The 24,708-nt window shown below is 45.4% G+C and overlaps 4 protein-coding genes across 4 annotated transcripts; 2 read left to right on the top strand and 2 right to left on the bottom strand.

Moving 5' to 3' along the window:
- The first annotated feature begins 474 nt into the window (after nucleotides 1–474).
- On the top strand, nucleotides 475–5,235 carry slc46a1 (solute carrier family 46 member 1). The gene is made up of 6 exons (XM_076734826.1): nucleotides 475–1,037; nucleotides 1,740–2,131; nucleotides 2,256–2,734; nucleotides 3,325–3,408; nucleotides 3,719–3,875; nucleotides 3,981–5,235. The coding sequence occupies exons 1-6, from the start codon at nucleotides 723–725 to the stop codon at nucleotides 4,030–4,032; spliced, it is 1,479 nt and encodes a 492-aa protein (XP_076590941.1). The 5' UTR covers nucleotides 475–722; the 3' UTR covers nucleotides 4,033–5,235.
- Nucleotides 5,134–11,551, bottom strand: sarm1 (sterile alpha and TIR motif containing 1). The gene is made up of 8 exons (XM_076734824.1): nucleotides 10,356–11,551; nucleotides 9,005–9,623; nucleotides 8,696–8,908; nucleotides 8,522–8,613; nucleotides 8,119–8,445; nucleotides 7,789–7,978; nucleotides 7,174–7,295; nucleotides 5,134–6,780 (listed from the first exon to the last, which is right to left on the bottom strand). Exons 1-8 carry the CDS (start codon nucleotides 10,817–10,819, stop codon nucleotides 6,666–6,668), a joined length of 2,142 nt encoding a protein of 713 aa, XP_076590939.1. The 5' UTR covers nucleotides 10,820–11,551; the 3' UTR covers nucleotides 5,134–6,665.
- A 2,231-nt stretch (nucleotides 11,552–13,782) lies between these two features.
- vtna (vitronectin a) lies at nucleotides 13,783–17,665 on the top strand. Its single transcript, XM_076736083.1, has 8 exons — nucleotides 13,783–13,870; nucleotides 14,358–14,477; nucleotides 14,560–14,979; nucleotides 15,081–15,220; nucleotides 15,313–15,469; nucleotides 15,577–15,729; nucleotides 15,825–16,328; nucleotides 16,852–17,665. Exons 1-8 carry the CDS (start codon nucleotides 13,813–13,815, stop codon nucleotides 16,968–16,970), a joined length of 1,671 nt encoding a protein of 556 aa, XP_076592198.1. The 5' UTR covers nucleotides 13,783–13,812; the 3' UTR covers nucleotides 16,971–17,665.
- A 69-nt stretch (nucleotides 17,666–17,734) lies between these two features.
- Nucleotides 17,735–24,331, bottom strand: scarf1 (scavenger receptor class F, member 1). Its single transcript, XM_076736082.1, has 11 exons — nucleotides 24,086–24,331; nucleotides 23,753–23,814; nucleotides 23,515–23,616; nucleotides 22,564–23,104; nucleotides 22,257–22,475; nucleotides 21,834–21,962; nucleotides 20,974–21,080; nucleotides 20,728–20,839; nucleotides 20,501–20,625; nucleotides 20,066–20,203; nucleotides 17,735–19,948 (listed from the first exon to the last, which is right to left on the bottom strand). The coding sequence occupies exons 1-11, from the start codon at nucleotides 24,184–24,186 to the stop codon at nucleotides 18,834–18,836; spliced, it is 2,751 nt and encodes a 916-aa protein (XP_076592197.1). The 5' UTR covers nucleotides 24,187–24,331; the 3' UTR covers nucleotides 17,735–18,833.
- Between the last annotated feature and the right edge of the window lie 377 nt (nucleotides 24,332–24,708).

The raw sequence follows: 24,708 nt of genomic DNA, 5'->3' as shown, positions 1-24,708 counted from the left end.
GTGCATAAAAATATGTTATATTAGTTTGATAAGGTGTGTTGTTTAATTGTGCTTTTCTAACATCTGGTCAGGGGCCACACATAACAAGCATGTCCATGGATGAAGCCAAAAATGATGTCCAGAAAAAAAAAAAAAAAAGCTGTTGTATTTTAAGCTATAGCATTTTTAATGATTAACATCACTTCAAATGAGAAGTAGTTTGTAGCAGGGCAGCTGAGGTGGTTATTTTTGTGAGAAGTTTTGCCCATTAGCATACAGCTAAAAACACCACTTTCGGGGAAATAAGCAGAGTCTTGTAACTGTAACTGTAATTAACCTTCATGTTAGGAAACAAAACTGGTCAACTGTATCTGTTCATGCTCAGTTTGAGGTCGCACAGCAGCAATATTTATGCTAAATATCTGATTCCTCTCAAGGTGAGCCTCTGCAAAAAGAAAGTGTAGTTCACCTTTTCGTCCAGACGGGGTCACTAAGTTTCTGCTTTATGAGCACCGGCGGCGCTTCCTTTAGTTGGCGGAGCGGGTCGATAATTTATCTTCAGGCTGGGTTTCTGTTACACATACCAAAGCGGAACTAGCAGCACAAACAAACTAACGTTAGCATGGTTAGCTAGCTAGCTACTCAGCTACAGTGGAACAGAACGGGGAGCTCGTCCATGTCTCAGAGACTCTGAATGCAAAGTTAGAAACGCTGACACAGGTGGTGTTTACAGCTCAGTCGACATGGACGAGTCAGACACCGCAGCGATAATTCCCGGCGACGTGCTCACATCAGCTGACGATGACGGCTCAGGCGGCTGCAAAGCACAGATAGAGGAGGCTGTTGTACCGACCACCCGCACCGTGCGACCACCGTTCACATGCCCGCTGCCGGTGTCTGTGGAGCCGGTGCTGTTCCTCTCCATGTTTTCTCTGGCCCTGCAGGCGCCTCTGGCCACACAGTATCTGTGGGACCGCATCAGTGAGGACCTCGGCTACGACGGGTCCAAGAGGTCGGAGTGCAGCAACAGCTCCGTGCCCCCCGACCCTCTCCAGAAGGTGGTCAACTTCACTTAACGCTTATTTCAAACTACAAAGAGTGCAACAAGTGTGCTGCTGTTGGCCATATCTGTAATTTAAGTGTCTTGTTCAAAGGAACCTCTGTAATAGTAGCTGCCGGCTGTTAGGTCTCATTTTCCGACCGACTCATCAGCGAGTTAAAGGGCTCTGTTGGTTAGCGAGCTAGCTATTAGCCACAGCTGGTGCTAGCCAGCTAATTAGCCAGACACATCAGGTGTGGATCATTAACTGATTATTCACTATCAGCGGGAACAAAAAGTCTTGTAATAAAGTTTCTTTTTGGGATAGTCATAAGTGAAGGAATCACATTTACAAACACTATAAATTTGGATCAGTTGGCTCAATTGTATGTGTTGCTTTATTTACAAGAACTTCTGTAATCCCGGGATAGATGTTACACAGTCATCATCAAAAATAATCTAGTTGAAGGAGTTTTTCCACTCAGTGACAGAGAAGCACAAAGTTAAAGAAAAAAAAACAATGCCAATATTAAAGATAAACAAGACATCTCTATATTACCTTGTCAAGTACTTAATTGAAGTATGTAGCACAGAACTACACAATACACAGCACTCAAATGAGTCATCAGTGTCCCTGAGCATCATAACAACTCCATCATGTGTAATGATAAGTGTGGCTGACTGAGTTACACTCAATACTTTTTTTTTTTTTTTTTTGTAGGAGGTGGAAACCTTGACTGCTCACTGGAACCTGTACATCAGTCTTGGGGGCTTTTCTGTAGGCCTGTTGGTGGTGCCTCTCCTGGGCTCGTGGAGTGACCTCGCAGGTCGCAGACCTGTCCTGATCCTCCCCAACCTGGGAATGGCCCTCCAAGCAGGGATTTACCTTGTGGTGATGTACCTGAAGCTGCCTGTCATCTTCTTTCTAGTGGGCAGGCTACTTAGTGGCCTTTCAGGTGATTTCAACGCCATACTGGCTGGCTGCTTTTCATATGTGGCTGATACCAGCAACAGAAGGTCCCGCACCTTCAGGGTGGCGGTCTTGGAGGCTTGTCTGGGTCTCTCAGGGATGCTAGCCAGCATCATCGGGGGGCAGTGGCGGCGGGCACAGGGGTAAGAAATATGTGTTGTTTCACAATAGTATCTAGTGAGGGATCATTCATGCCAGTGCACTTTGCTCAAAATCTAAATATTTGCTGTCTGAATTTGTAATTATCATCTTTATGCCTGTGTTTAGGTACATCAACCCATTCTGGCTGGTCCTGGCCACTAACTTGGCTTCAGCTCTGTACGCTTACCTGTTTGTCCGTGAGTCTGTCCCCTCAGACCCAAGTGCCAGGCTCCTCACGTGTCGCCACTATAAAGCCGTCTGGCACCTTTTATCAACAGGAGGCAGTACTAATGAGGAGGGTGGAAGATATCACAGATGCAAGCTGTGGCTTTACACGCTGTGTTTCTTTCTGGTGGTGACCGTACACTTCGGCAGCAGGGAACTGTATGTGTTGTATGAACTGAGCTCGCCGCTGTGCTGGGACTCAGCCCTCATTGGCTACGGATCAGCAGCTCAGCACCTGGCCTACCTGACCAGTCTGCTGGGGCTGAAGGTCATGCAGCGCTGTCTGGCAGACTCCTGGGTGGCTCTCGTGGGTCTGGCCTCCAACATCGCAGGGCTGGTGGTCTTCTCTGTCGCTGACACCACTCAGCTCATGTTCACAGGTGAGAGAATCTGAGAGAGAGAGTTAATGAACTTGAGTGTTTACAAATATGTTCTGTCTGAAAGTCAGAGGACTTCACGGTCTGATTACTCCACTATTGAGTACAGAAGTTAGTATTTAAGCATTATTAGGTATATGATGATTTATGTGACCAACTAAGATCCTTTCCTTGGATTATCTCTTGCAGAAGGATTGCAAAGTATATCCATTAAAAAGCCATTTAATGACAACGCTGACATTCAATACACCCTTTTTGCTTTCATTATCCAGCTTTATTCATGCTTTACAGCTCCAGTTTTGAAAGCATGCACTTTTTTTTATAGCCGGAGGTGAAAACAGTCTCACTTTATCAGGCAAACGCAGTCACGCTGTCACAGCTCAGCAAGTGACAGACTGAACAGGTGGGGTATGTTGGCAACCTTGAAACACCAGGCAATAAAAGACTAGTGCTTTCTCTGCTGTTTGTGGTCCATCTAATGGCAGACTGAGAGCAAATGCATTCATACAAACACAAAAACAGACCCTAGAATTATGATTAGCAGTGGTCACAATGCGTTAATGTGGTTTCATTGTTAATTTGTCCATCACCAGGTTATGGTCTGTGTTTCCTCTTCATCACTGTGACGCCTGTGCTCAGGTCAAAGCTGTCCAAGTTGGTGGACCCATCAGAACAAGGTCAGTCACTGAGCATGTTCAAATGCAGCACACAGACTAAACAGCAAACTGTGCAATGTTGTCAATATGTAAGCATTGTATTGAAAGACTAGTGCATTGCCTTCTTGTCCATATGTAATTCTGCTAAATGGTCAGAAACACATCTGAAAACCAGAGCTAGCTCAGTGTGTCAGCTGTCAGTGAATAATTATATTTAGATCAGCATATAACACTACAGTGCTGTTTAATTTGAAGCACATGTCCCTTTGCCACGAGGGACAGCCCGTGTCCTGCACGCCGTGTGCACATGATGCTGTGTTTGTTCTCCCAGGTGCCTTGTTTGCCTGTGTCGCCTGTGTGGAGAGCTTGTGTTACCTGGTTGGCAGCGGCCTCTTCAACTCCCTCTATCCAGCCACACTGCACTTCATGAAGGGCTTCACCTTCCTGTTTGCTGCCATCATCCTCTTCATCCCCGCCGGAATAATTGGGTGAGTTTGCTCTTGCCTCATTGGCCAAATGGATCTCATCAGCAAACACGTTTAAGCTTATTATACATATAGATTATTAAAAACTGTTCATGTTTGTCTTTCTAGGACCCTGCAGTGTTTAGACCAGAGGAGAGACCACAGAGACTCCACATCCTGACCTGAGGTCTGTGTGGTGAGCAGCTCTGACACTGAGGTGTCCGTCATGTCCGTCTGTGATGCTGGGAGAGACTCTCTGATCCTCTCACAGTGACGAGGCAGCTGGCTGTTGTTTGCTAGCCCAGCGATGGGAGTCTTTTAACTAGTCACACCTAACTGATCAAGACCAAAGGATGAAGAATCAACCACTGACTTACAGCACAATCACGAGCAGAGACTCAAATTTTAGCATAGTTGTCCGATCATGAACAAGATTCAATCCACGTTTTCATTCAGTGATTTGATACATTTTCAATACAGCGTGATGAGTCAAAGAATGTGCCTTAGATTTCCATTTTGAATTTGTTAAATTCAGTTGCACCAAAGGTTACGGTGCTAATGTGTTTTCAAAGGGTCATTTATTGACAGCAGCATATCAGTCACCTGACACAGGTGGGGTTCCTAATCACAGCCGTAATCATTAAGTGAGACATCCTTGACACTTCATGCTCCCTCCTCAAGGCAAGACACTGCAGGTGAGCAGGGTGAGCGTGGATATCACCACAGAACTTCCCCAGTTGATTGCTTACACTTAAACAATAACTTTTTGTATCACAATTTTATGTGAGAGAGTGAAACTGTAGCAGCAGCCAGAGATGACTGAGGTACACCTTGACCCTCCATAAAGCAGATAGCACGGTCCAAACTCCTTGAAGAGCCTCCCTCCCACCATCGCAATGACACAGGATAGTCCCAGAGCACAGGTCCACGGCCAACATGCACACAGGGGTCAGGTCTCAGCCGCACAGCGAGGGAACAAGAGCTGCCAAATCAGCTTTAAAATGCACAAAGGGAAGTTCAGAGGTTAAGTGAGGTTTTAGCTCAGCGACTGTGAATTGATCTGCATGGAGATTATTTTTGACGACTTGGTTGGATCATGTGCTCAAAGCCTTTCTTCAGACTTACCCACAAAGCTGTGGATTTGTGGTCACAATCGGTTGCCGTCATCGTATTTATTGGAGTGGAACATTTTAGATAGCTTGTGTTGAAGATGATGGTTAGATCTGTTTCAGTTTATATGTCACACAAAAGCAAAATGAAGTTCAAATAAAGAATTTCACTCTTGAATGTTTTACAACACATTTTATTTTTTTTTTTACCATCTTTCAAATAAAGGGACCAAATGATGTTTGACACAGAACATGAATAAACACAATGAACAATGAAATCTTGTTTGACTACTTGAAAAAAAAAAGTTAATATCAATTACTCAGACTGTATTTAATAAACACCATCGGGTGGACATGGGAGACAAACAATATTAAGGCAAGATCAGATAAAAGACCTGTGGAACAGCAGTTGCATTCAGGCTATAATAACTTATTTTATTACTAACACATCTGGATGACTGCTGGATGTCACACTTTATATTAAGGTACACATATTCACCATTAACTAGCTGCTTATTAGCATGAATATTAGTAGCATACTGGCTCATAATTAGTCATTATAAAGCACTTACTAAAGGCTTATTCTGGGGGTTATAAGGCTATTAAGGGTTTGGTTATTAATATAATTCCTGTACAACAACTTCAGCAGTAATTAGGGGGTTATTGAGTGAATATAACGGCCTAGTAACTGTAGAATATGACCATGCAGAATAAGGCATTAACATTCATTGTGCTACTCATATGCACGTGAATAAAAAGCTAGTTAATGGTGAATGTGTGGACCTATTATAAAGTGTTATCCTCTGCAAGACTTAACAAAGCCTTCATCACAACTTCCATTTCAGCATCATCAAAGCAGAGCTGTCTTTCTTGAGTTTTAATGTACACAGGTGTGGAAGGGATTAGTCACTTTTCTAAGCCTGAGTGTGTCATATTGCTGGCTTTCTTTAAGTTTTTACTTGACTGCTTCTATTAAATTCACAGAGGCAACACGGATGGGGTTTCAGTTGCAAACCTGTGCTGAGTAAAATCTCAAGTCAGCGTTATTAAATGATGTACGTCAATTCAAAGTTATATTTTTACCTACTTTTACATAAAGAAGGAAATGTTTAATACTACATGGGTATTTGCGGTTGCCTGTACACTCCTTAAATCTGCAATTGGCTAAATTAGGGATGCAGTTGTACAGTATGTAGCTTATTTGCCTCCAGCTTAGATTATGTCCACAATCAGTGCATCTGCTAGGAATGGTTTCTTTTCTGTCACAGCCCGAACATTAAAAACATCACAAATGTCCCCTGCTTTGGTTTAACTCATGTACAGAGCAGTACATGATTCAAAAACAAAGGCTTCAGAAATGACTATTGATGGTTTTGCTGGATGCCAATGACGGCTGATCTATCACAGTTATTTTCCTGAGAGACAGAAGGCGTATACTGAACCTGATTACACATATACAGCAGTGTGAGCGTACTATCATTAAAGGTGTACAGTTTATTATATACAATCTCAAATCCCTTTTTTTTAAAACTTAACTTATTGATTACAATATATTTGGTCTATTTATAGTAGGTCTTCTTGTGAGCTTGTTACCTAAACATAATCAATGTCGCTTCACATGCATTTGGGCTGCTGGCCACGTCGAACCTGTCATCACTGAAAGTTATCACAGCGAGATCAAACTCTGCTTGTGGCACTTATTATCTCATTCTTTCTTTTTCTGTCCTTTTGAGGCTGCCGGGCCGTCCAGTTGGTCTCGGTGGCCTTTCAGAAAGCGTAGGATCTTCTCCATCGAGGCCTCCTGATATTCATGAGACCATCTGTGTCGAGAAGAGGCAACAGGCATTTGATGATGTACATTATAAACAAATCAGTTGTCTCTAAATGGATGTTTTGCAGATCTGCTAAACAGCTGTCACAAAGCATAAAAAGCTAACGCTTGTATTCATAAATTATCCATCAAAGCCATTAAAAAGGCTATAAAAGATTGATAGCGTTAGCACGCAAAGGGACTGTGTTGTCATCACACAACCACAACAAATCTTCAATCAGCTCAATAAGCTGTTAAACCTGTTGAGAAAGGTATTTCTCCTCCTAAGGTTTACTGGAGGCTCACCACAGGTATGTGGTGAACAGTGAGAAAACAGGCTGTCCTAATTGCACCACAGCATTGCTCTGGATTGTTTGCGTTTTCAGAGTGTACAGCGACTCACTTGATGCCATTGAAGTTGAGAATCGGTCTCATGTCCTCTGGCAGAGACGCGGGTTCGGGCCACATGAAGTTATCTGTGACAGGGACAATGTTCTTCTTGCCTGCCAGGGCTGTGACTATCTCCTGCAAGATTAATGATAGTATCCTTGAATCTGTGATGTGTGTCCTGACAAGAAAAAACACTTAGAAAACATGATGTAGCTCAGACAGGGAACATGAATGCAACAGCACTGATTAGATTAAACATGCACAATTCTCAGACATCCTGCAGAAGACAAAGGCGAGTGACATTTTCTGATTCTGTTGCAAGGAACTGTGACATTAACACACATTTTGTAAGACTAAAAGTAGTCAACTGGATCACATCGATTGCATAACGGAACATGTAATCTTGAAAGGAACAGCAGAGATCCAATAGGGGTGTGGTACATCATGTTTACCAGCCAGAATTTCAATTTCCTGACCTGGAAAATTCATATTTGATTTTAATTAATTGCATTTATTAAATCCAGCTGTCATAAAGTGATACCTAGGAGCTTTTAAGTGGTAACAGGTTCACTGCACTCATTTGATCACTGATCTGATGTATTCCAGCTAATACTGTTCAACTTCTGACCTTATGCACCCAATCCTTCATGGCAGTGTCGCCCATGCACTTGTCGAGCGCGTTTGCGGACAGGACCAGGATGAAGTTACGTGCCCTCTGTACGCTCTGAACCAGTTTGTCCTCAAATTTACCGGCCTCCAGCTTCTCCACGTCGATGAAGACGCTGAATCCTCGGACCTGCAGGTGCACCTTCAGAAGGCTGGGACCGGAAAGAGAATGAGAGAGTATGTAGGAAAAATGCAGTTTAAGCACAGGTGAGGCTGAACTTACACATGCCCTCTGTCCTCGCCCTGGCTCTAACTCAACCTCCTTTTCCACTACACCTGTTTCAGTTCTGACCTGGCCAGCTGGGAGCCGGTAGTCCGACGGTAGCTGATGAACACATCGGGCCCTGCTGGCTGGGCGTCTGTGTGGCTCGGTTTTAAGGGCCTGCGGGATAAAGAGAGTATCTTGGCTCTGTGGACTCCGTTTTCTATGTGGCAGTCGTGCTGGAGCTGCTGATCGGTCACGTTCTGGATAATGTTTCGATCCACTCCTGACTGGACCAGGCCGTAGGTGTACTGACGGAAGCGAGGGTCCACCTCAACCAACCAGTCGGCCATATTGTTTGGGTCGCATGTGGCGTAGTTGGCATAAGTCTTCAACACACGCAAGTCTCTCAGAAACCTGAAGGATGAGACAGAACAGAGGTGTTACGTTGCTCAGCCTCAGAACCATGCGTCGCAAGGTCTGCACCACTTGCCTTTTGCGAGTGAGGCCTGCAGTCATGCCCAGATCAGCACTCAGCTCCTGGTCTGTGATGTTCAGCAGGAGGTCTCCATCCACCTGGAGCTCCTGCACAGTAAGGGAAATGTCAGACATGATGTAAAATAAGTACATCTTTATGCTTGTCTCTCTGTGTAACTGATTATCTTACCTGGAAACGGTCACAATAGGCACTAAAGCCAACCTGCTGCAGCCAGGTCTGCACTTCACAGGTTTTCCAGTTGGGCACACATGACAGGATACGTTTCGGCACTTCCTCCCCCATCATGCTCAGTGCCCGCTTGGCGAGGCTGGAAGCTGTGCCATTACTGGAGTACATGACGATTCTTTTCAGGCTCTGCACTGCTCCGATCTCTTGAAATATCTTGGAAAGAGGACAAATTCAAGTCACAACAAAGCTACCAGACAGTATGAGCTAATATTCTGAGCACAGTATGTAGAAAGCGGACGGTGATTGTACCCTGGTGTTGCGTTGACGAGACTTGATGCTTGTCTCAACACAAAGGTAAAAGGCTGCGATGCACTTTCCCTCCAGTCTTGTGCCATCCAGTAATGGCATAAGATGCTGCAGGTCAGATGCCGTCCTGCCCTGCATGCAGTCTGCACTGTCCGATAAACTGCGGGCAAACTCATCTGGATCCAAGGATGCAATGAATGGCTCCACCAGCTCCAAGGTCCCAGATTTCACCACCTCTTTCTCAATTTCTCTGTTTGCAGCTAACACAGTCACAGCCAGACATGCGTGGAAGCGGATGAGTTCATCCTCTTTGGAAAAAGCCAGTGGGAACAGCCACTCGGCCGCCTGCTTCTCGATCATCCATCGCTGACAGCGGTGGCCTCCGTACATGGCACAGTTCGCCAGGGCCACGGCACAGTGGCGCAGCACTGTGGGATCTGTACCCCGGCACCAAAAGAGGAGGGTATCCAGGGCACCGTTAGAGATGAGGTGGATGGACGTCTCCTCATTGTGTTTGAACATGTGCTCCAGGATCCCCGAGACGCTGCGAGCCAGCTGTGCATCTTCCTGATGTCGAGTGAGGTTGAGAACGACCCCCAGACCCATTCGCGCTACATAATCTCTGTTAACACAAGTTTGGAAATATGGTAACAAAACTCGTACCATCAGTTAGCCACACTTCACTTCACACATGGTGTGTTTGTTAACACCAAGGTTAACAATCTACTAGGGCGGGAACAATGAGGTAATTAATGGATTATGTGATCCTCATAATAAACAATTTTTATAAATGATTAAACCTTTCAGCCGTTTATCAGGAAAAAACAAACATTCAGGGGTACCAGCTGCTTTTCTCTTTTTCATATCGCTGTAAAGTAAATATATATTTAGTTTTGGACAGCTGGTCCAGCAACTTAGATATCTGGAAGCCTGTGACCTCCATGATGGGTGTTTTTCACAGCATCCAAACATTTAATCGACTTGAACCATCAACAGAAGAAAAATATTCACTAAATTCAACATAGATGGACACAAAAACATGAATATTGCCTTTAACTTTTATGAACCAATAAAAAAAACAATTTGTAAAGCTCAGAAGTGTTGATTCATCTGGATTGTTTTTGAAGCTGAAGCTGTTACTTTCATTTTGCCCTGCAAGATCACATGACAGAAACGCCTACTATTTCATTGATTTGCATGACATTGTAAGTTGCTCCTGTTGTTCATCCCCGTACAGACACTGCAGTGTGATGCCATCGTGTGTATGTACAGACATTATACACATTAAACTCCTCAAAATGTGATCTGTTTGTTTATGTTTAAGATACTTGGTCCACCCCTGTACACACACTACCTGTTTTCTGAGATCAGTATCTGCTCCAGCAGCTTTGCAGACTCATAGGTGATCTCCACGGCAGGTGTCTGCTGAAGCTGCAGCAGCAGCTTCAGGCCTCCATCCAGCCGGATCCTGTTGCAGATGTCCTCGGCCACCTGACGGCCGACAGTGGGCAAGACCCAGGCCTCCTCCACCAGCTGGAAGATCTCTGCGATGGCCTGACGGGTCATATCTGAATCAGAGGTTTCACTGCCTGTCTTCAGCCTCCTGATGGCGCAGCGCAGGGCGGGGAGTGAGGTGTCCAAAACCGCCTGGACGTCGGCACTGATGCCCGGGGAGACCGCTCTGGGATCGGAGCTGGAGCCGCTCCTCCCTCTCTGCAGCCTGCTGACATAATCCGGGACTGTGAGCCTGTCTGAGCTGAACATGATGGAGAAATGTCGATACAGCCTCCACAGGAAGAGCGTCAGAGAGATGAGCATCTACCGGTAGAAACGCGTCAGCGTCGGTGGATGCTGTTTATTTACAAAGGCCGCGTTTCCCTGACAGTGATTTTCCGCCTCGTAAACACTCTGCAGATGTGTCGATCAGGGCTTCGGTCGTAAATCAACAGTGACAGCTTTCACCAAATTGCATCACCTCTCTCATCCCTGGCAGTAAGCGCATAAACACCGATGAGCAGACTTTAAGCCGGTCACGGTTCTTCTGCCCTGCTCCAACAGCCGCTGCTTTGTCTGCGTTATCTCACCGACCTGAAGATGACTCAGTGCCTCACACACTCGGTGTGTTCAAGTCTCCTTAAAGAGGCAAAAGCTCAGCTCAGATGACCCCTAGCTGAAAGCCTTGAGAGCAAAACCCACTTCCTGAGCTGAAAAAAGACTTGTTGTCTATTCTTCTGCTTTCATTGAGCTCTTCCAGACAAAGAGGGCCTGTTCTGCTCATACGGCGTCTCTGCTTGTCTCCTCCAGCAAATACAAACTATGACACCGAGGCAGACCCCGAGCTGTCGCGTCCTTCGGTCAGCATCCGCAGGCTCTCTGTATCCTCAGGGGTCTGCAACGCCCACCGGCTACGGATACTGACAGGGATGAAGATGAAGAAAAGAAGCCCCCACTGCTCTCCTCCCTGCATCACAGAGCGTGCTCATCGTGCCCATAAACACTGCACGCCCTCTGCTGGAGGAACTGGAGAACAACAGGGAGGAGTAGATAAAGATATTTAAAAAATTAAAAAAAATGATTCATCTGCATCAAGTATTACAGGGGATATGGAAACCCATATTTTTATTTATTTATCATAAAAGAAAGAGGATTTAGATTTGGTCTTTTTTTATCTTATTGATTGAAATGCCTCATGAATAATGCATTAAAGGGATGAATATTTATCCCACTTAAAATAATAAGAATAACTTATTTAAAAGCAATTACAGAAATTTTTGAGGCCAAAGGAGAAAAACTGGAGAAAAAAAGTGGCTGTGCAAATTAAAAGCATTGAGAGAATCAATACTGAATCAGTACTAACAAGATGACTGTCACACAGTGCAGAATGGGAAATCATGGAGGCACCTCGTGGTAGTTATTTGTATTTATAGACTCTAAGTAACAAAGATTTAAAGTGTTCAGTGTTTTCCTGCCAAAATGTTTCCTCATCGCAGTCTGGAGAAGACTTTAAAACACCACTCAGATCTTCATTTTGAGAAATGAAGTAGCAGAAAATATAATTAAACAGTTAACTGAATACATTAAATACGTAAAATCTTATTTCTGGTGTGTGGTCAAGTTTTCTGCAGTGAGGGGGATCGGGGGACTCAAACGTCACCTCAGTGCTTCTAAAAAATACTAAGGTCACAACATGTATATTTAAGCAAATAACTATATGAACACAGAATCTGAAAAAAAAATCATATAAAGTCAAAATATGATAACAGATTTTAAAAAGTACTTAAAAGGATGCAAGTATAGTCCCTGAAATGCTGACCAAAGCTAAGCCTGAAAAAAATGTAAATGCATTTTTCTTATCCAAAAATGAGATTTATTTGGTCAGAGTGCAGAACACAGACACTGATGATTTGAATAATGAAATGATTTGATTCAGTTCAGTTCAATTTTATCGCACAGAGCAGTCATCATCAATGTGTACAAACAGAGTAAACTGAAAAGTAGGATTTTAAGTAGCTTAGTGCAGTTCCCTTAATGCCAATGAAGTGTTCCAGTGTCTGTAATAGGATGCCATGTTCAATGGTGTCGCACGCAGCACTAAGATCTAATAAGACTAGTACAGAGACAAGTCCTTTGTCTGATGCAGTTAGAAGGTCAATTGTAACTTTAACCAGTGCTGTCTCTGTGCTATGATGCACTCTAAATCCTGACTGGAAATCCTCAAATAAACTATTGTTGTATAGAAAGTCACACTGCTGATTAGCAACTGCTTTCTCAAGAACTGAGAGAAAGGGGAGGTTGGATGTAGGTCTATAGTTGGCTAAAACCCCTGGATCAAGAGTAGGCTGAGATCACCGAGAGACGATCCATGTAGATCCAGATAGGAACGGGCAGGCAGGTGGAGTGAGTCAGCAGGATCTTCAGGTGGACACAAGGAAAACTGGCAAGGCAAAACTCTAGAGCGCAGAACAAAGCACTGAGCGAGCACCAGGCAAGTGAATACAACAATCTGAAGAAGACTGCTGAGGGGATCCAGGTTTTTATCCTGTGGCTGCTGAGTGTGGATCGGCTGCAGCTGTGGTGGCTGATGGGCATGAAGAACAGGTGTAGGTGAGCCATGATTGAGGAGGAACCGCCCAGTCCACACACACACACACACACACACACACACACACACACACACACACACACACACACACACACACACACACACACACACAGGGCAGCACAAGGACAGGAGGAGGCTTATTTGTGCAAACCACAGATTTGATAAAACTCAGCTTGTTTGCTGCTTTAAACGTCATGGTCAGTGTGGAGAGTGACACATGAAGACAAAGATGTCTGCACTCACTTTCTTTCCTGCAGCTGTCAACACCCCTTTATTAGTTTGTAAACCTGTGTGTTAAACTGTTTTACGAGACCTCGTAGCAGTCTGGTACTTTCCTCTTCCGTCTTCACTGAGGCCTCAATATGACCCCAGGTTACACATTCAGGTCTAGTTTTGTCCTGAAAGCTAATGATAAAATAACAAAGAATGATGTTGCTGATGACTCAGAGACAGTCACTGCTGCCACTAAATGACCTGAAGATTGCAGTCAAAATGCACAAGCAGCCTGATCAGAGGTCAACAGAACTTTTGTTTCTATCGATCTCTTTCTCTCTGTGTGACTCTGTTTATTTGCTCGAGTCGAAAGAGCTTTGCAAATAAGGTTAAAGTAGACAAGGAAGAGGGGTGACTGACACATGTTTCCAATGATTGGAAGCACACAGTCCGTCGCTGCTTTTCTCATTCTGTGCTCTGACACAACAGAGGCAACATGAGGCTGTGGGCCGTCCTGCTGCTCGCTCTGCTCGCTCGGACCTTTGCAGAAGATGGTAAGTACAGCATTAAAAATCACTTTTCAGCTTCAAAAATGGGATTTCTCATTAGCAGACAGAGGAGTGTTGCTCATCCTTCAGTATAGTATTACCATGTCTCAGTCAGACTTGATAATATGCCTGATCTGTGTGTCAGATGTGTCCTGATTTAGAGTCAGCGTTTGTCTATCAGCCGCTGCAACTACTAGCATTTAACATATTCATTCATGTAATTTTTAACATATTTAGACCACAGGGTGGCATTAAATATACAGAGTGATCTACAATGATAGAAACAAATATTCCTTATAATGAAGAACAACATGTCCCATGATGTCATTGGCACATTGTCAAAGCCTCATGGGAGCTGTAATCAAATCAAATCCAATTTAACTTAATTTTCCAAAGAAGGAAATTAATTTGGACAGAGGTGCAGAACAAAAACTCATCCAATGAAACACTAGAGCCAATCGATTGTCTTGATTGTCTGTTGTGTCCTCTTCAGAGTCTTGTATGGATCGTTGTGAGAATGGCTTTGATTCCCAGAGGAAGTGCCAGTGTGACTCGATGTGCAAGTATTACAAGAGCTGCTGCTCTGACTTCGAGGTCATCTGTGGTATGATGAGTAAGGAAACGTCTCTGCTCCTATCTTTGAAATCACGTCACGAGTCAAAACGCTGCTCACTGAGAACACTTTCCCCCCTCAGCTCGTGGAGACACGTTTGTGTTTGCAGAGGATGACGACGATGAGCTGTTTGAAGGCACCACGCCACCTTCTTCTCCAGCCATCAGCCATCAGCTGAAGCCCACACAGGAGCCCACCTTAGACAGACTGCACCTGCATGCTGAAACCACATTGGAAATGACTATACCCCCTCAACGGATGGACACCATAATTCGGAAAATCCCTGATCTGCAGAAAACACCCATTTCACAGACAGTCCCACTTCCACAGCAGGCCCCCAGCTCGACTAAGCCCCCTCAGACTGATGCAACAGCTGAGGCGACCACTGTTCCCATCACAGCAGGCACCACTGAAGCCCCCGACCCAGACGCCGTGGCCTGCAGTGGGAGACCTTTTGACTCCTTCATGCAACAAAAAAATGGCTCCATATATGCCTTCAGAGGTGAGAGGCTGGCATTGTAATCAACTAATATTCAGGTGTAGGAACGTGACGTTCTATAAAGAGCAAAACTTGCTTATGAACTTCTCGTGTTTTCTTTCTAGGGGAGTACTTTTTCGAACTGGACCAGAAGTCAGTTCTTCCTGGTTATCCAAAGCTCATCAGGGACGTGTGGGGCATCAGCGGGCCTATCGATGCTGCCTTCACCCGCGTCAACTGTCAGGGGAAGACTTACATCTTCAAGGTGGGGGCCCAGGAAATGATCCTCTTATTGATTTCACCAGTAACATATGTGTCAAGCTCAATGCTTAAGTGAATCCAAACGTCCCTCATTAGGGAAACAAGTATTGGAGGTTTGATAACGGCGTGCTGGATGAAGACTACCCTCGAGATATCAGCGTGGGCTTTGACAAAATTCCTGATCACGTGGACGCAGCGTTTGCTCTGCCTGCTCCTGGTCACAACGGAAGAGAGAAGGTCTATTTTTTCAAAGGTACAGCCAGATGCTACATGATATATTGGAATATTTGGTGTAACCTAAAATTAAGTTACTTAAATGTCAAAGATTTTCATTTGGGGGCATCTTCTTGGTTTCTGCAGGCGATCAGTATTACACATACGAGTTCTTGCACCAACCGTCCCACGAGGAGTGTATCACCATGTCTGAGAGGTCTCCGTCCACACTGTTCAGGCGCTACACTGACGTATACTACAACAACTATGAGCGTTTTCTCAGCGAGCTCTTCTCTGGCTGTGAGTGGTGGTGCTGTGGGTCATTTGTGTTTGATTGGAGGTGGAGGCAGGAGTTGTCCCATAATGCAGCTTAATGTTCTTCTCATCTTCTGTAGTGCCTCAGCATCATGACAAACACCACTTCATTGACAAGGACTGGAGGGGCCTCAAGTCTCCGGTGGATGCTGTCATGACAGGCAGAATGTACGTCCCTCCCTGGAGGTCCACACAACGCCGCAACGACTACTGGCCTGACCAGCAGTGGGGTCAACAGCAAGGCCAGCAGTGGAACCAGCAGTATGGACAGCAGTGGGGACGTAGGAGGCAAAGCCGGTCACCCTTCTGGGGGTCCATGGCTGAGCGGGGGATGAACATGGGACAGGAGTTTGCAGAAAGGGGGATGGAAATGGGTCTGAGGCTGGCAGAGAAGAGGATGGAAATAGAGGAGAGGCTCGGACGAGCCTGGGACAGACGGTGGGATCAAGACTGGGACCAGGACAGACGGAGAGATGGTTACGGTCAGAACAACAGAGGCAACTATGACTCCAGGGGTGACAGGTCGTACTGGGAGCCCATCCACAGGGATCTGCCCATCCAGAGCGTCTACTTCTTTAAAGGAGGTAAGGGACAGATTCATCACCAGTGTAGTTTAGGTGAATAAAAATGTCATATGAGCTATTAATGAACATATTAATTCATTCAAACTTTAGACCACAAGATGGTCCAACCTGAGTCATCACCCCCGCCTCGCATGGATGCCTTGTGTGCACAAAAACTGAGATTTTTATCACAGTTAGGACAGCAATGTAAAACCTAAAGCACGCTGTCAAAGCCTCAAGGGAGCTGTAATGAAATCCAGTTTAACTTTATCATTCAGGAAAGTCACGGCTGTGTACCTGCTGGCTTCTCCTGTCCTCCCAAAATAAAAGCACCGCTCTTACGATGCAGTTTTTCGGACAGACTGATGCAAGAAAGCGCCTTGAGATGAGTCACAGATGTTGAGGGCACAACAGGAACTAAGTAATTTTATTAAACCCCCCCCCCAGCTGTGTCTCGCCACACAGGCTTATTATATAACTAGTTTCACATGCTGTGTTTTAGTCCACAACACAAAGTGACTGTCTCATCCTCTGTGTTTTACAGATAAATACTACAGAGTGGACCTCAGGACCAAGAGAGTCGACCCTGCCATGCCTCCATATCCCAGATCCATCGCCAAGTACTGGCTCGGCTGTTCAGACACCACCGGGGCAGAGAAGTAGTTTCAAATATTTTATTTGATTATGATCATTTGGATGAAATTTGTATATAACCGATAATTCATTTTAACTGAAGCTGGCAGTGTCGTCTGTAAAAAAGTGTGTCAGACGCGGACACGTAACAAGCTGCTCATCAACTTCAGCAAATATTGGAGATCAATGAGAGTCCACACACACACACACACACACACACACACACACACACACACACACACACTGCTCATCATGGCCAAAGTTCAGCTGGTTGAGTTTCTGAACTCTTCTTTCTCATGTATTGTCAACATCAGCTGACCTGATTTATTAAACACATCTACACTGAAAATAGGCTGAATTTTATTGCTACTTCATTCTTCTACTCCAACTACAATTCAGAGGGAACTTTTTACTCCACAGCTTGTATCTGAAAACTATAATTACATCTTACTTTATGATTTTACATACAATATATATGAACAACAACTAACCAACGGTGTATAAATTAGTCGAAAATTAGCACCACCTCGACCATGTATGGATGCATCAGCAGTAATATTCCAATAATGTGCTACACATCATAATACATCACTCTCAGAGGGGCCCCTCTGCCCTCATGTGTACACTTTATGATATGATTATGATATGATATATGATAGTAATTTTGTGCTTGTACTCATTTTGAGTGTAGGACCTTTACTTGTAACTGAGTGTTTTTGCAGAGTGGTATTGGTACTTTTACCTAAGTAAAAGATATGAGTACTTCTTCCACCTATCCACACATTACACCTATCTACACGTTACAAAATGTTTATTTTCATTATTAATTGTGAACATATTTACAATAAATCTGAAAATATAAAACACTCATGACATGATGGAGGCACTACAGGGTCATTGATTCATGACTCATGGTCATACAGATGTTCACTTGACACTTCATGAGAACGAAAATCCCTTAAATTGCAATAATGTGGGTTTTACCCAGCAGCAGCACTGTGTGACTGTCACAGCAGAGGTTAAAGGGCAGCGACAGGTGGGTTCATGCTCGAGGGCGCTGACTTTTAGTGGTTTTTCAGATTTCTACAGGCTGTACTGTTTCAGAATGTCACCGACTCCACATCAACACCTCCATACAGAAGTAGCAGCCACTGCTCCACAAAAAGGAGTAAAAAAAAACTCCTCCTCATCCTCCCCTCATTGTTTGCTCATAAATTCTGTACCACAGCGTGCTGCGTGTGACATCATACGATGTGTTATTGTTCTTTTGTGCGTGCAGGTCAGTTCAGGAATCAGATTAACACTGGAATCTGATAAGGGCCCCATTCAAAAACAATGTGAACAGAAAAAAATCAGATGCGAGCAGTAAATCCAAACTGAGCACTAAGCTTGCAGTGTGAACGTAGCCTTTATATCTGTTTATCCTCTCTGAGTCCAGGCTCAGATACTTACAGTACTTCTATGTATACACTTATGATACCATGCATCACTGGAGCAAATAAAAAACAACTGTTGCTCAACTGTCTCACTTGTGTTCATATGAAAGTTGAGATACTGAATGCAGCCAGTGGTGTTGTTAAAGGAGAAACTACCCAAATACCTCACCTGATGTTGTGTAGTGTTCTGTTTCATTTATCTTTCAGCCTAAAATATAAATGTCATCTATATTCTGTAGAGCTTAGGCTAAAAGCTTAAGTATTGTTTTTATCACAAACACTGCATCTGTGTGTACATAACTTCGAAGCAAATAACACCACAGTTCAAGACTCAGACCTGGTATTTACTCAGATTTGGAGCAGTAATGAGGTTTTTCCCTGTGTGAACTGCAGAATAACACATACGCAATTGTGTTGTGTGTGGATCAGACCTGCTGACATATTAGTTTCTCAGAGGTTATGAATGCTTAATCATGATGTTTTCATAGCAGGGCTCTGCACCCTCATTGGCGATGACTTCAGTGAGACTCGCAGCGTCTCCTGCGGGTCCCACAGTCAGGTAGTTGCTCTCAATCCTTCCTGCACTGGGGTCTCCACCCTGCCTTGTGTCTCCATCAGCCCTCAGATTTGACCCAGAGTCAGCTGAAGCCACCTCTGGTACGCTCTTCAAAATGGACGACAGTGGCCTTTTTGGAGTGCTGCTCTCTGATGATGGGGTGTCAGGACCACCACCACCTGTGTCAGGGGAGTTGAGCGACGCATGCTTTCTTCTGATTGGTTTACATACGCCAACCTCCCCTCCAGACGGCCCTCCCTGCTCCCACACACTCGCCCGAGCTCCGAGTTTCTTCCTGGGTGGTTTGGTGATCCCTTCAGCGGCTTTAGATTTGGGCCTGCTGGACTCCTGCTCCCTTTGTCTCTGGAGGCTGCCGAGCCGACGCAGCATGGCCTGAACAGGGCCTTCAGAGCTCGACTCTGTCTTCGACACGGGCCTACCTGCCTTCCCTACCGTCACGTACACTGTGGTGACCTTATCTGAGACCTGAGCATCTGAGGCAGATGTTGGCAGCTGGGTCCCCCTTTGAGCAGCTGTGTTGGACATAGTCCGTCTTCGTCCTGAGGCCCCAGGGACCTGCAGGGTGGCCTGGGATGGGGTTTTGTCTACTTCCTGGTTCCCTACCTCACTACTTGTTTCTTGATTGTCTGTCGCCTGCACATCCACTTCATCTTCCCTCTCCTCATCCTCAGCTCCATCTTCCTCCCCAGTTCTAGCTGCACCTCCCTGACTTTGGAGGGCAGACAGCATCAAAACTCCCCAGGGTGACTTGGGTTTGTTGCGTGGGTGTCCAGGGAGAGCGGCGGGGTCCTGAGCCGAGCCACGCCTCTCCTTGGGGCTAAAGCGGGTTCCCTCAGCAAAAGAGACGGACGGCCGCTTGGACTTGGCGATGCTGGAGGTGCGAGGGATGTTGAAGGGCGAGGTGATGTCCTCACTGCTGAAGCCGGATGGGTCTAAGAACATGTTACACTTTGAGCTCATCTCCTGGAACTCACCACCCGCTACCGCTGGGATGTCTGTCAACAAGATGGAGACAGAAAAGTCAAGTCGAGACATGAGAGGAGATGGAGGGGAAGCCTTCAGGAGCAGTTCTACTTGCCACCAGAAGAGGGCGATGTAAGGTTCGTTCCTACCTTCTCTTGGCGGGACACAGTAGAGCGCCTCTCCCTCCTCCTCATCACTGTCGAAGGACGACCCCTCGGTCACCCAGCCAGAAGACGGAGGCTCAATGAAGCTGTGGTTGAACGTCAGCTCTGGGTCATGGTGGGAGACTGTGTGTGTAAACAGAAATAGATAATGATTATAAAGGCTGTCGAAGAAACACATTTAATTTCACGGGAGCTCAGAGATTTTTAATTTAATCTTATTGAATTCCATCTAGTAACGACGGTATAATCAAACACAATTTCATAAAAAGCAGGTAATATACAAAGTGAATTATAAAGTGCTCCCTTTGTCCTTTATATGTGCAACTTTTGGCATTGAAGAGTTTGTACACAATCCATAAATTACAATGTATCACTGTATTATGCTGCATTAGACTATAAATATTGTGCAGCAGGACTGACCTGTGACACGAGGCAGGCCGGAGGACCAGTCAGAGATACAGGGAAGTGCAGCACCGATGTTAGCCAGGACGCTGTAAACATGATATTTCATGCGAACTGACAAGCCTCCATCTGCCACAGTTGCCCTGGAAGAAAGATGGTTCAAGTTCAACGTAGTCCAGCAGTGTTTGGGCTTGTACAGTGAGTGAAGTGGACGTAATGCTGATAGAGTGAAGTGAGGTACAGACCTGTCTTTGCCATCAACGGGGCCTCCTCCACAACAAAAACAGCAGCAGAGCACAGCGAGGAGCAACAGGAACAAAGGAACCAGCACACCTGCCAATACAGAGCCTCTGATACCTGATGCACACACACACACACACACACACACACACACACACACACACACACACAAAGAAACATGTGATGTCATTCATGCTTATACATTAATCCCAGCAGCGTATGCATTTGAATGGATGGATGGATGGACGTACTGTTGGGGCAGACACCAGTGACCGGGTTGCACTGGACTCCCTCACCACAGTCACATGCAGAGGAACAGTTGACGCCGAACTGCAGGGCAGGGCAGCTGCTGTTACAGCTGGAAAAAAACATAAAATCATGTGATTAAATCACAGCAGCAACCACAACATCCTGTGTCTGGATACTGAATCTGATCTATTTGACAATATACTGCGACAACGAATAAGGACCGAGAAGATAATTAAAAGGACCATAATTACATTTGTTAAACAATGACGATGCTGCCGACTATTTTCCAAAGCATACTTTGTTTCACTTGCTTAAATTATATGACTTCTTTGTTTTGAAAGTTCCCCTTCTTCAAGTTTGTCCTCTCGGTTTGATCTTATGGAAACACAGCTCATGACTGCCGTGCTGTTTAAAAGGCAGACTGTTGAAGCAACTCACAGCCGCATTACTACACGACCGTAATGTAACTTTGACTAGAATAAAACAGAAATGTATGATCCAGTGAAGTGGTTAAACACGCAAAACCTTTTAAGGCTAAAGCACTGTTTGGTCTGTGTAGCTAACAGTGTGCTTACAGACTGTGTATCCACATTTTAAAGCATTTCTTTCAGTTTGAATATCTGCAGAAAAATGTACCACGTACAGTACACTCCAGGGTCAGCCGAAAGCTTTTATCAGTCTGCTGACACTACAGCCATTTTCATCTCATAATACAACAGACAAAACTAAAAAAAGCTTCAACAGCTAATTTTAGTTTCTCTTCTTTGTGTAGAGGAATGTCACTTTTTGTGTGTGTGTGTGTGTGTGTGTGTGTGTGTGTTTTCAAGTGAAACCATTAAAAACGTGCAAATAGAAAAGTCACCTCTCGCCCTGAAAGCCTGGCTGACAGACACATCTTCCTGTCACGTGATGGCAGTTACCATGGAAACAAGGGCTACACAGGAAGCTGCAGGCGTCTCCAAACGTCCTGTTGGAGCAGGCCTCCTCACACCTGGCGAGAGGGAGCGTTGACCAAGGACACAGAAAATAAGGACATCGAATAGACCCGCGTACGTTTTCTAATCCTGAACATCAATCTCTCACATGTATGACTGTTTAAGATGATTTCACTCTTTTCTTTTATGTGGATATTTGTGCCACACATATATCAGTCCAGATATATGTCTGCTTGTAAGGTAAAGTATCTGTGATTTGTTGGTCTAAACCATGAACAACCCACAGATGATCCCTTCAGTGTGACTGTAGCACAGTCTGGTCACGTATGCCTCAAAGGACGCATGCACACCTGGGTCCAGTCCAGCCAGGGTCACACCTCCAACATGTCCCAGTTTTTGGGTCACATGGTTCATTGCTCCTGCAACGTGGACACTTCTTCTGGCAGCTGTCACCATAATAACCAGACGGGCACGGGCGGTCGCATTGTGTGCCGTTCCAGCCGGGCTCACAGGCATCACAGGCACCATCAGTGGCAGAGCAGACCTGGTTGTCTTTACAGAAACCGCAGCTAAGGGCAGGAGACAGAAAGAGAGCAAGAAAGAGTTGTCAGTAACACACAGGTAACAAAACCAACAAGTATCCTCCCTTACACCTACCTCATTTTACAACCACTGCCATACTTCCCAGCTTCACAGGGCTGGTTGCAGAAGTGTCCCTGGTACCCTGTGTGGCACAGGCACTGCCCATTGGCCGGGTTACAGCTGCCGTGTGTGAGGTCACAGTTGCATCGTCGGTCACAGCTGGGTCCCCACCAGCCCGCCTCGCAATCACACACACCGGTACGCTGATTACACGGCGACATGTAGCAGTTGCAGCTGACGGGACATTTCAGCCCCCAGTGGCCCCTGAGGCACTGGCACCGGCCTGTTAGCTGGTCACAGCTGGGGCCCACAGATCCCCCGCTGACGCACTGGCATGGCTTGGAGCAGGTCGGCGTCCACCAGCCCTCGTCGCAGGTGCAGTTTCCGTGGACGGGGTGGCAGTAGCCGTGCCGGGCGCACTTGCAGGTGTACTGGCACAGCGGACCCCAGCGGTTGGTGTTGCAGGTGCACTCACCAGTGACGGGGTGACAGCGGCCGTGCGGGTGGCACGGACACACCTTGCGACAGTCTGGAGCCCAGAACTCAGGAGGACAGCCTGGTCACCACCAAACAAACACAGGGAATACATACAAACAGTGTGCAAAAACACAGTGTGTTGGTGTATTTACAACAACAATCTAATAACTCGTGATACTTAAACACATTCATCTTTTAATACTTCTGCACATATACATAAATTGGATTTTATTTAGTATAATTGTTGCATTGTTACTTTTACTTAAGTTAAAGATATGTATATGTGTGTGTACTGTGGGTTCACAAACAGGATCAGGTCACATGCAATTGAAGAGAAAGATTTACAGGTTTATGATGTTGTTTTGCAATAACGCAGTGACCCTAAATGGTCACGGCTACACAGTGCAATTCAAACTCTGTAAATAAAACTGACAAAACATACATCAATCAGCTGATGTTAAGCTGCTCCTGCTGTTTATTGTAACTCACGTGTTTTACAGTGAGCTCCATAGTATCCAGGTGGGCAGCGACACACTCCAGGATACACACAGATCTCATCCTTGAGGCAGGCCTGCTCACCCTCACACAGAGCTATACACACACACAGACGCACACACACAGGTAAACAACATACCTGTGAATGACATACCCGGAACAGAAAGCAAATATGGAGGCAGTAAAAGCATAATTCCTTCAGACTGCTGACCAATAAAATAGTTCAACTCACGTATGGTGCACTCCTTTCCCTCTTGTTGCCATCCAGTGCAACAGACCAGGACGGAGGGGTCCCTGAATATACAGAATATAATCAAATCTGCGATATCTAACCAGGATAAATCAACTACAAACACTAGCAATAGTTAAAAGGACGATATAACATTAAGTCTGTTTTCAGACCAAGGAGCTGTCCAGCACAGTCCTAAACTCCTTGAGAAGTTGAAGCTCCTTGAGAAATACGATACGATTAATGGTTCGTATCCAGGGAGGTCAAAATCTTTTGGTCACCAAAGTGGCAGTGAAGCGATAATAGGTGTAAAGCGAAGTTAAAGTCAAAGTGTACCTGATGTCGCGGCAGACGTTCTTCCCAGCAGGATCCAGTGTGTGTGAGGAGGACAGCGAGCAGCAGAGCAGAGCACTCAGAGCTCTGAGGAGAAGCTTCATCTCCACACAAAGACCAAAAACCAAAACCACGGACCAAATGCTTTCTGTCTCACGTCTTCACGTCCAGTTTGTTCCTGACTTCTTTCTTTCCTCTCAATTTGTTCTCCTTCCAGTCAGAGGGAGCACAATGAGAGGCAGTATCTCTCTTTCTGTCTCCCCTCCACCCTTCCCTCCTTCCCCTTCTCTCCCTCTCTTTCTCTCCTGTGAGTCGTCTTGTAGCTCCAGAGCAGCCAGAGAGGTCGAAGCCCTCGGGTTTCCTCTTCCCATTTCCTGGGGAAGTCAGAGCCACTTCCTTCTATTCAGCCAGACACAGAGCTTTTAGAGATGTTCGAACACTAACACACAAAACTCGCCACACACACTGGTGGGGCACACACACACACACACCCCTGATGTTCACCTTTTTCCCAGAATCTATTGTTGACAGAATTCCAGGACATGATGAAGAACGCCTTCATCCTCCTTATAAGTCTTGAAAGTCAGTACAAAGATGATGACGTGAGCACTGGGAGCTCCTGTGAA

This window comes from Chaetodon auriga, chromosome 7, assembly GCF_051107435.1.
Source record: "Chaetodon auriga isolate fChaAug3 chromosome 7, fChaAug3.hap1, whole genome shotgun sequence".
Classification (NCBI taxonomy): Eukaryota; Metazoa; Chordata; class Actinopteri; order Chaetodontiformes; family Chaetodontidae; genus Chaetodon; species Chaetodon auriga.
This window is presented reverse-complemented; position numbering and strand designations above follow the sequence as displayed.

Coding starts and splice junctions, on each gene's coding strand:
- scarf1 (XM_076736082.1), bottom strand. CDS start 24,186: ATGAAGCTTCTCCTCAGAGCTCTGAGTGCTCTGCTCTGCTGCTCGCTG. Junction 21,963..22,256: donor CCTGGCTGGACTGGACCCAG/GTGTGCATGCGT, acceptor CCCTCTCGCCAG/GTGTGAGGAGGCCTGCTCCA. Junction 20,840..20,973: donor CACTGGTGTCTGCCCCAACA/GTACGTCCATCC, acceptor TGTGTGCATCAG/GTATCAGAGGCTCTGTATTG.
- slc46a1 (XM_076734826.1), top strand. CDS start 723: ATGGACGAGTCAGACACCGCAGCGATAATTCCCGGCGACGTGCTCACA. Junction 2,735..3,324: donor CACTCAGCTCATGTTCACAG/GTGAGAGAATCT, acceptor GTCCATCACCAG/GTTATGGTCTGTGTTTCCTC. Junction 3,876..3,980: donor ATCCCCGCCGGAATAATTGG/GTGAGTTTGCTC, acceptor TTGTCTTTCTAG/GACCCTGCAGTGTTTAGACC.
- vtna (XM_076736083.1), top strand. CDS start 13,813: ATGAGGCTGTGGGCCGTCCTGCTGCTCGCTCTGCTCGCTCGGACCTTT. Junction 15,470..15,576: donor GAAGGTCTATTTTTTCAAAG/GTACAGCCAGAT, acceptor TGGTTTCTGCAG/GCGATCAGTATTACACATAC. Junction 16,329..16,851: donor CGTCTACTTCTTTAAAGGAG/GTAAGGGACAGA, acceptor TGTGTTTTACAG/ATAAATACTACAGAGTGGAC.
- sarm1 (XM_076734824.1), bottom strand. CDS start 10,819: ATGCTCATCTCTCTGACGCTCTTCCTGTGGAGGCTGTATCGACATTTC. Junction 8,446..8,521: donor GCAGGCCTCACTCGCAAAAG/GCAAGTGGTGCA, acceptor CTCATCCTTCAG/GTTTCTGAGAGACTTGCGTG. Junction 7,979..8,118: donor ACCGGCTCCCAGCTGGCCAG/GTCAGAACTGAA, acceptor TTCCGGTCCCAG/CCTTCTGAAGGTGCACCTGC.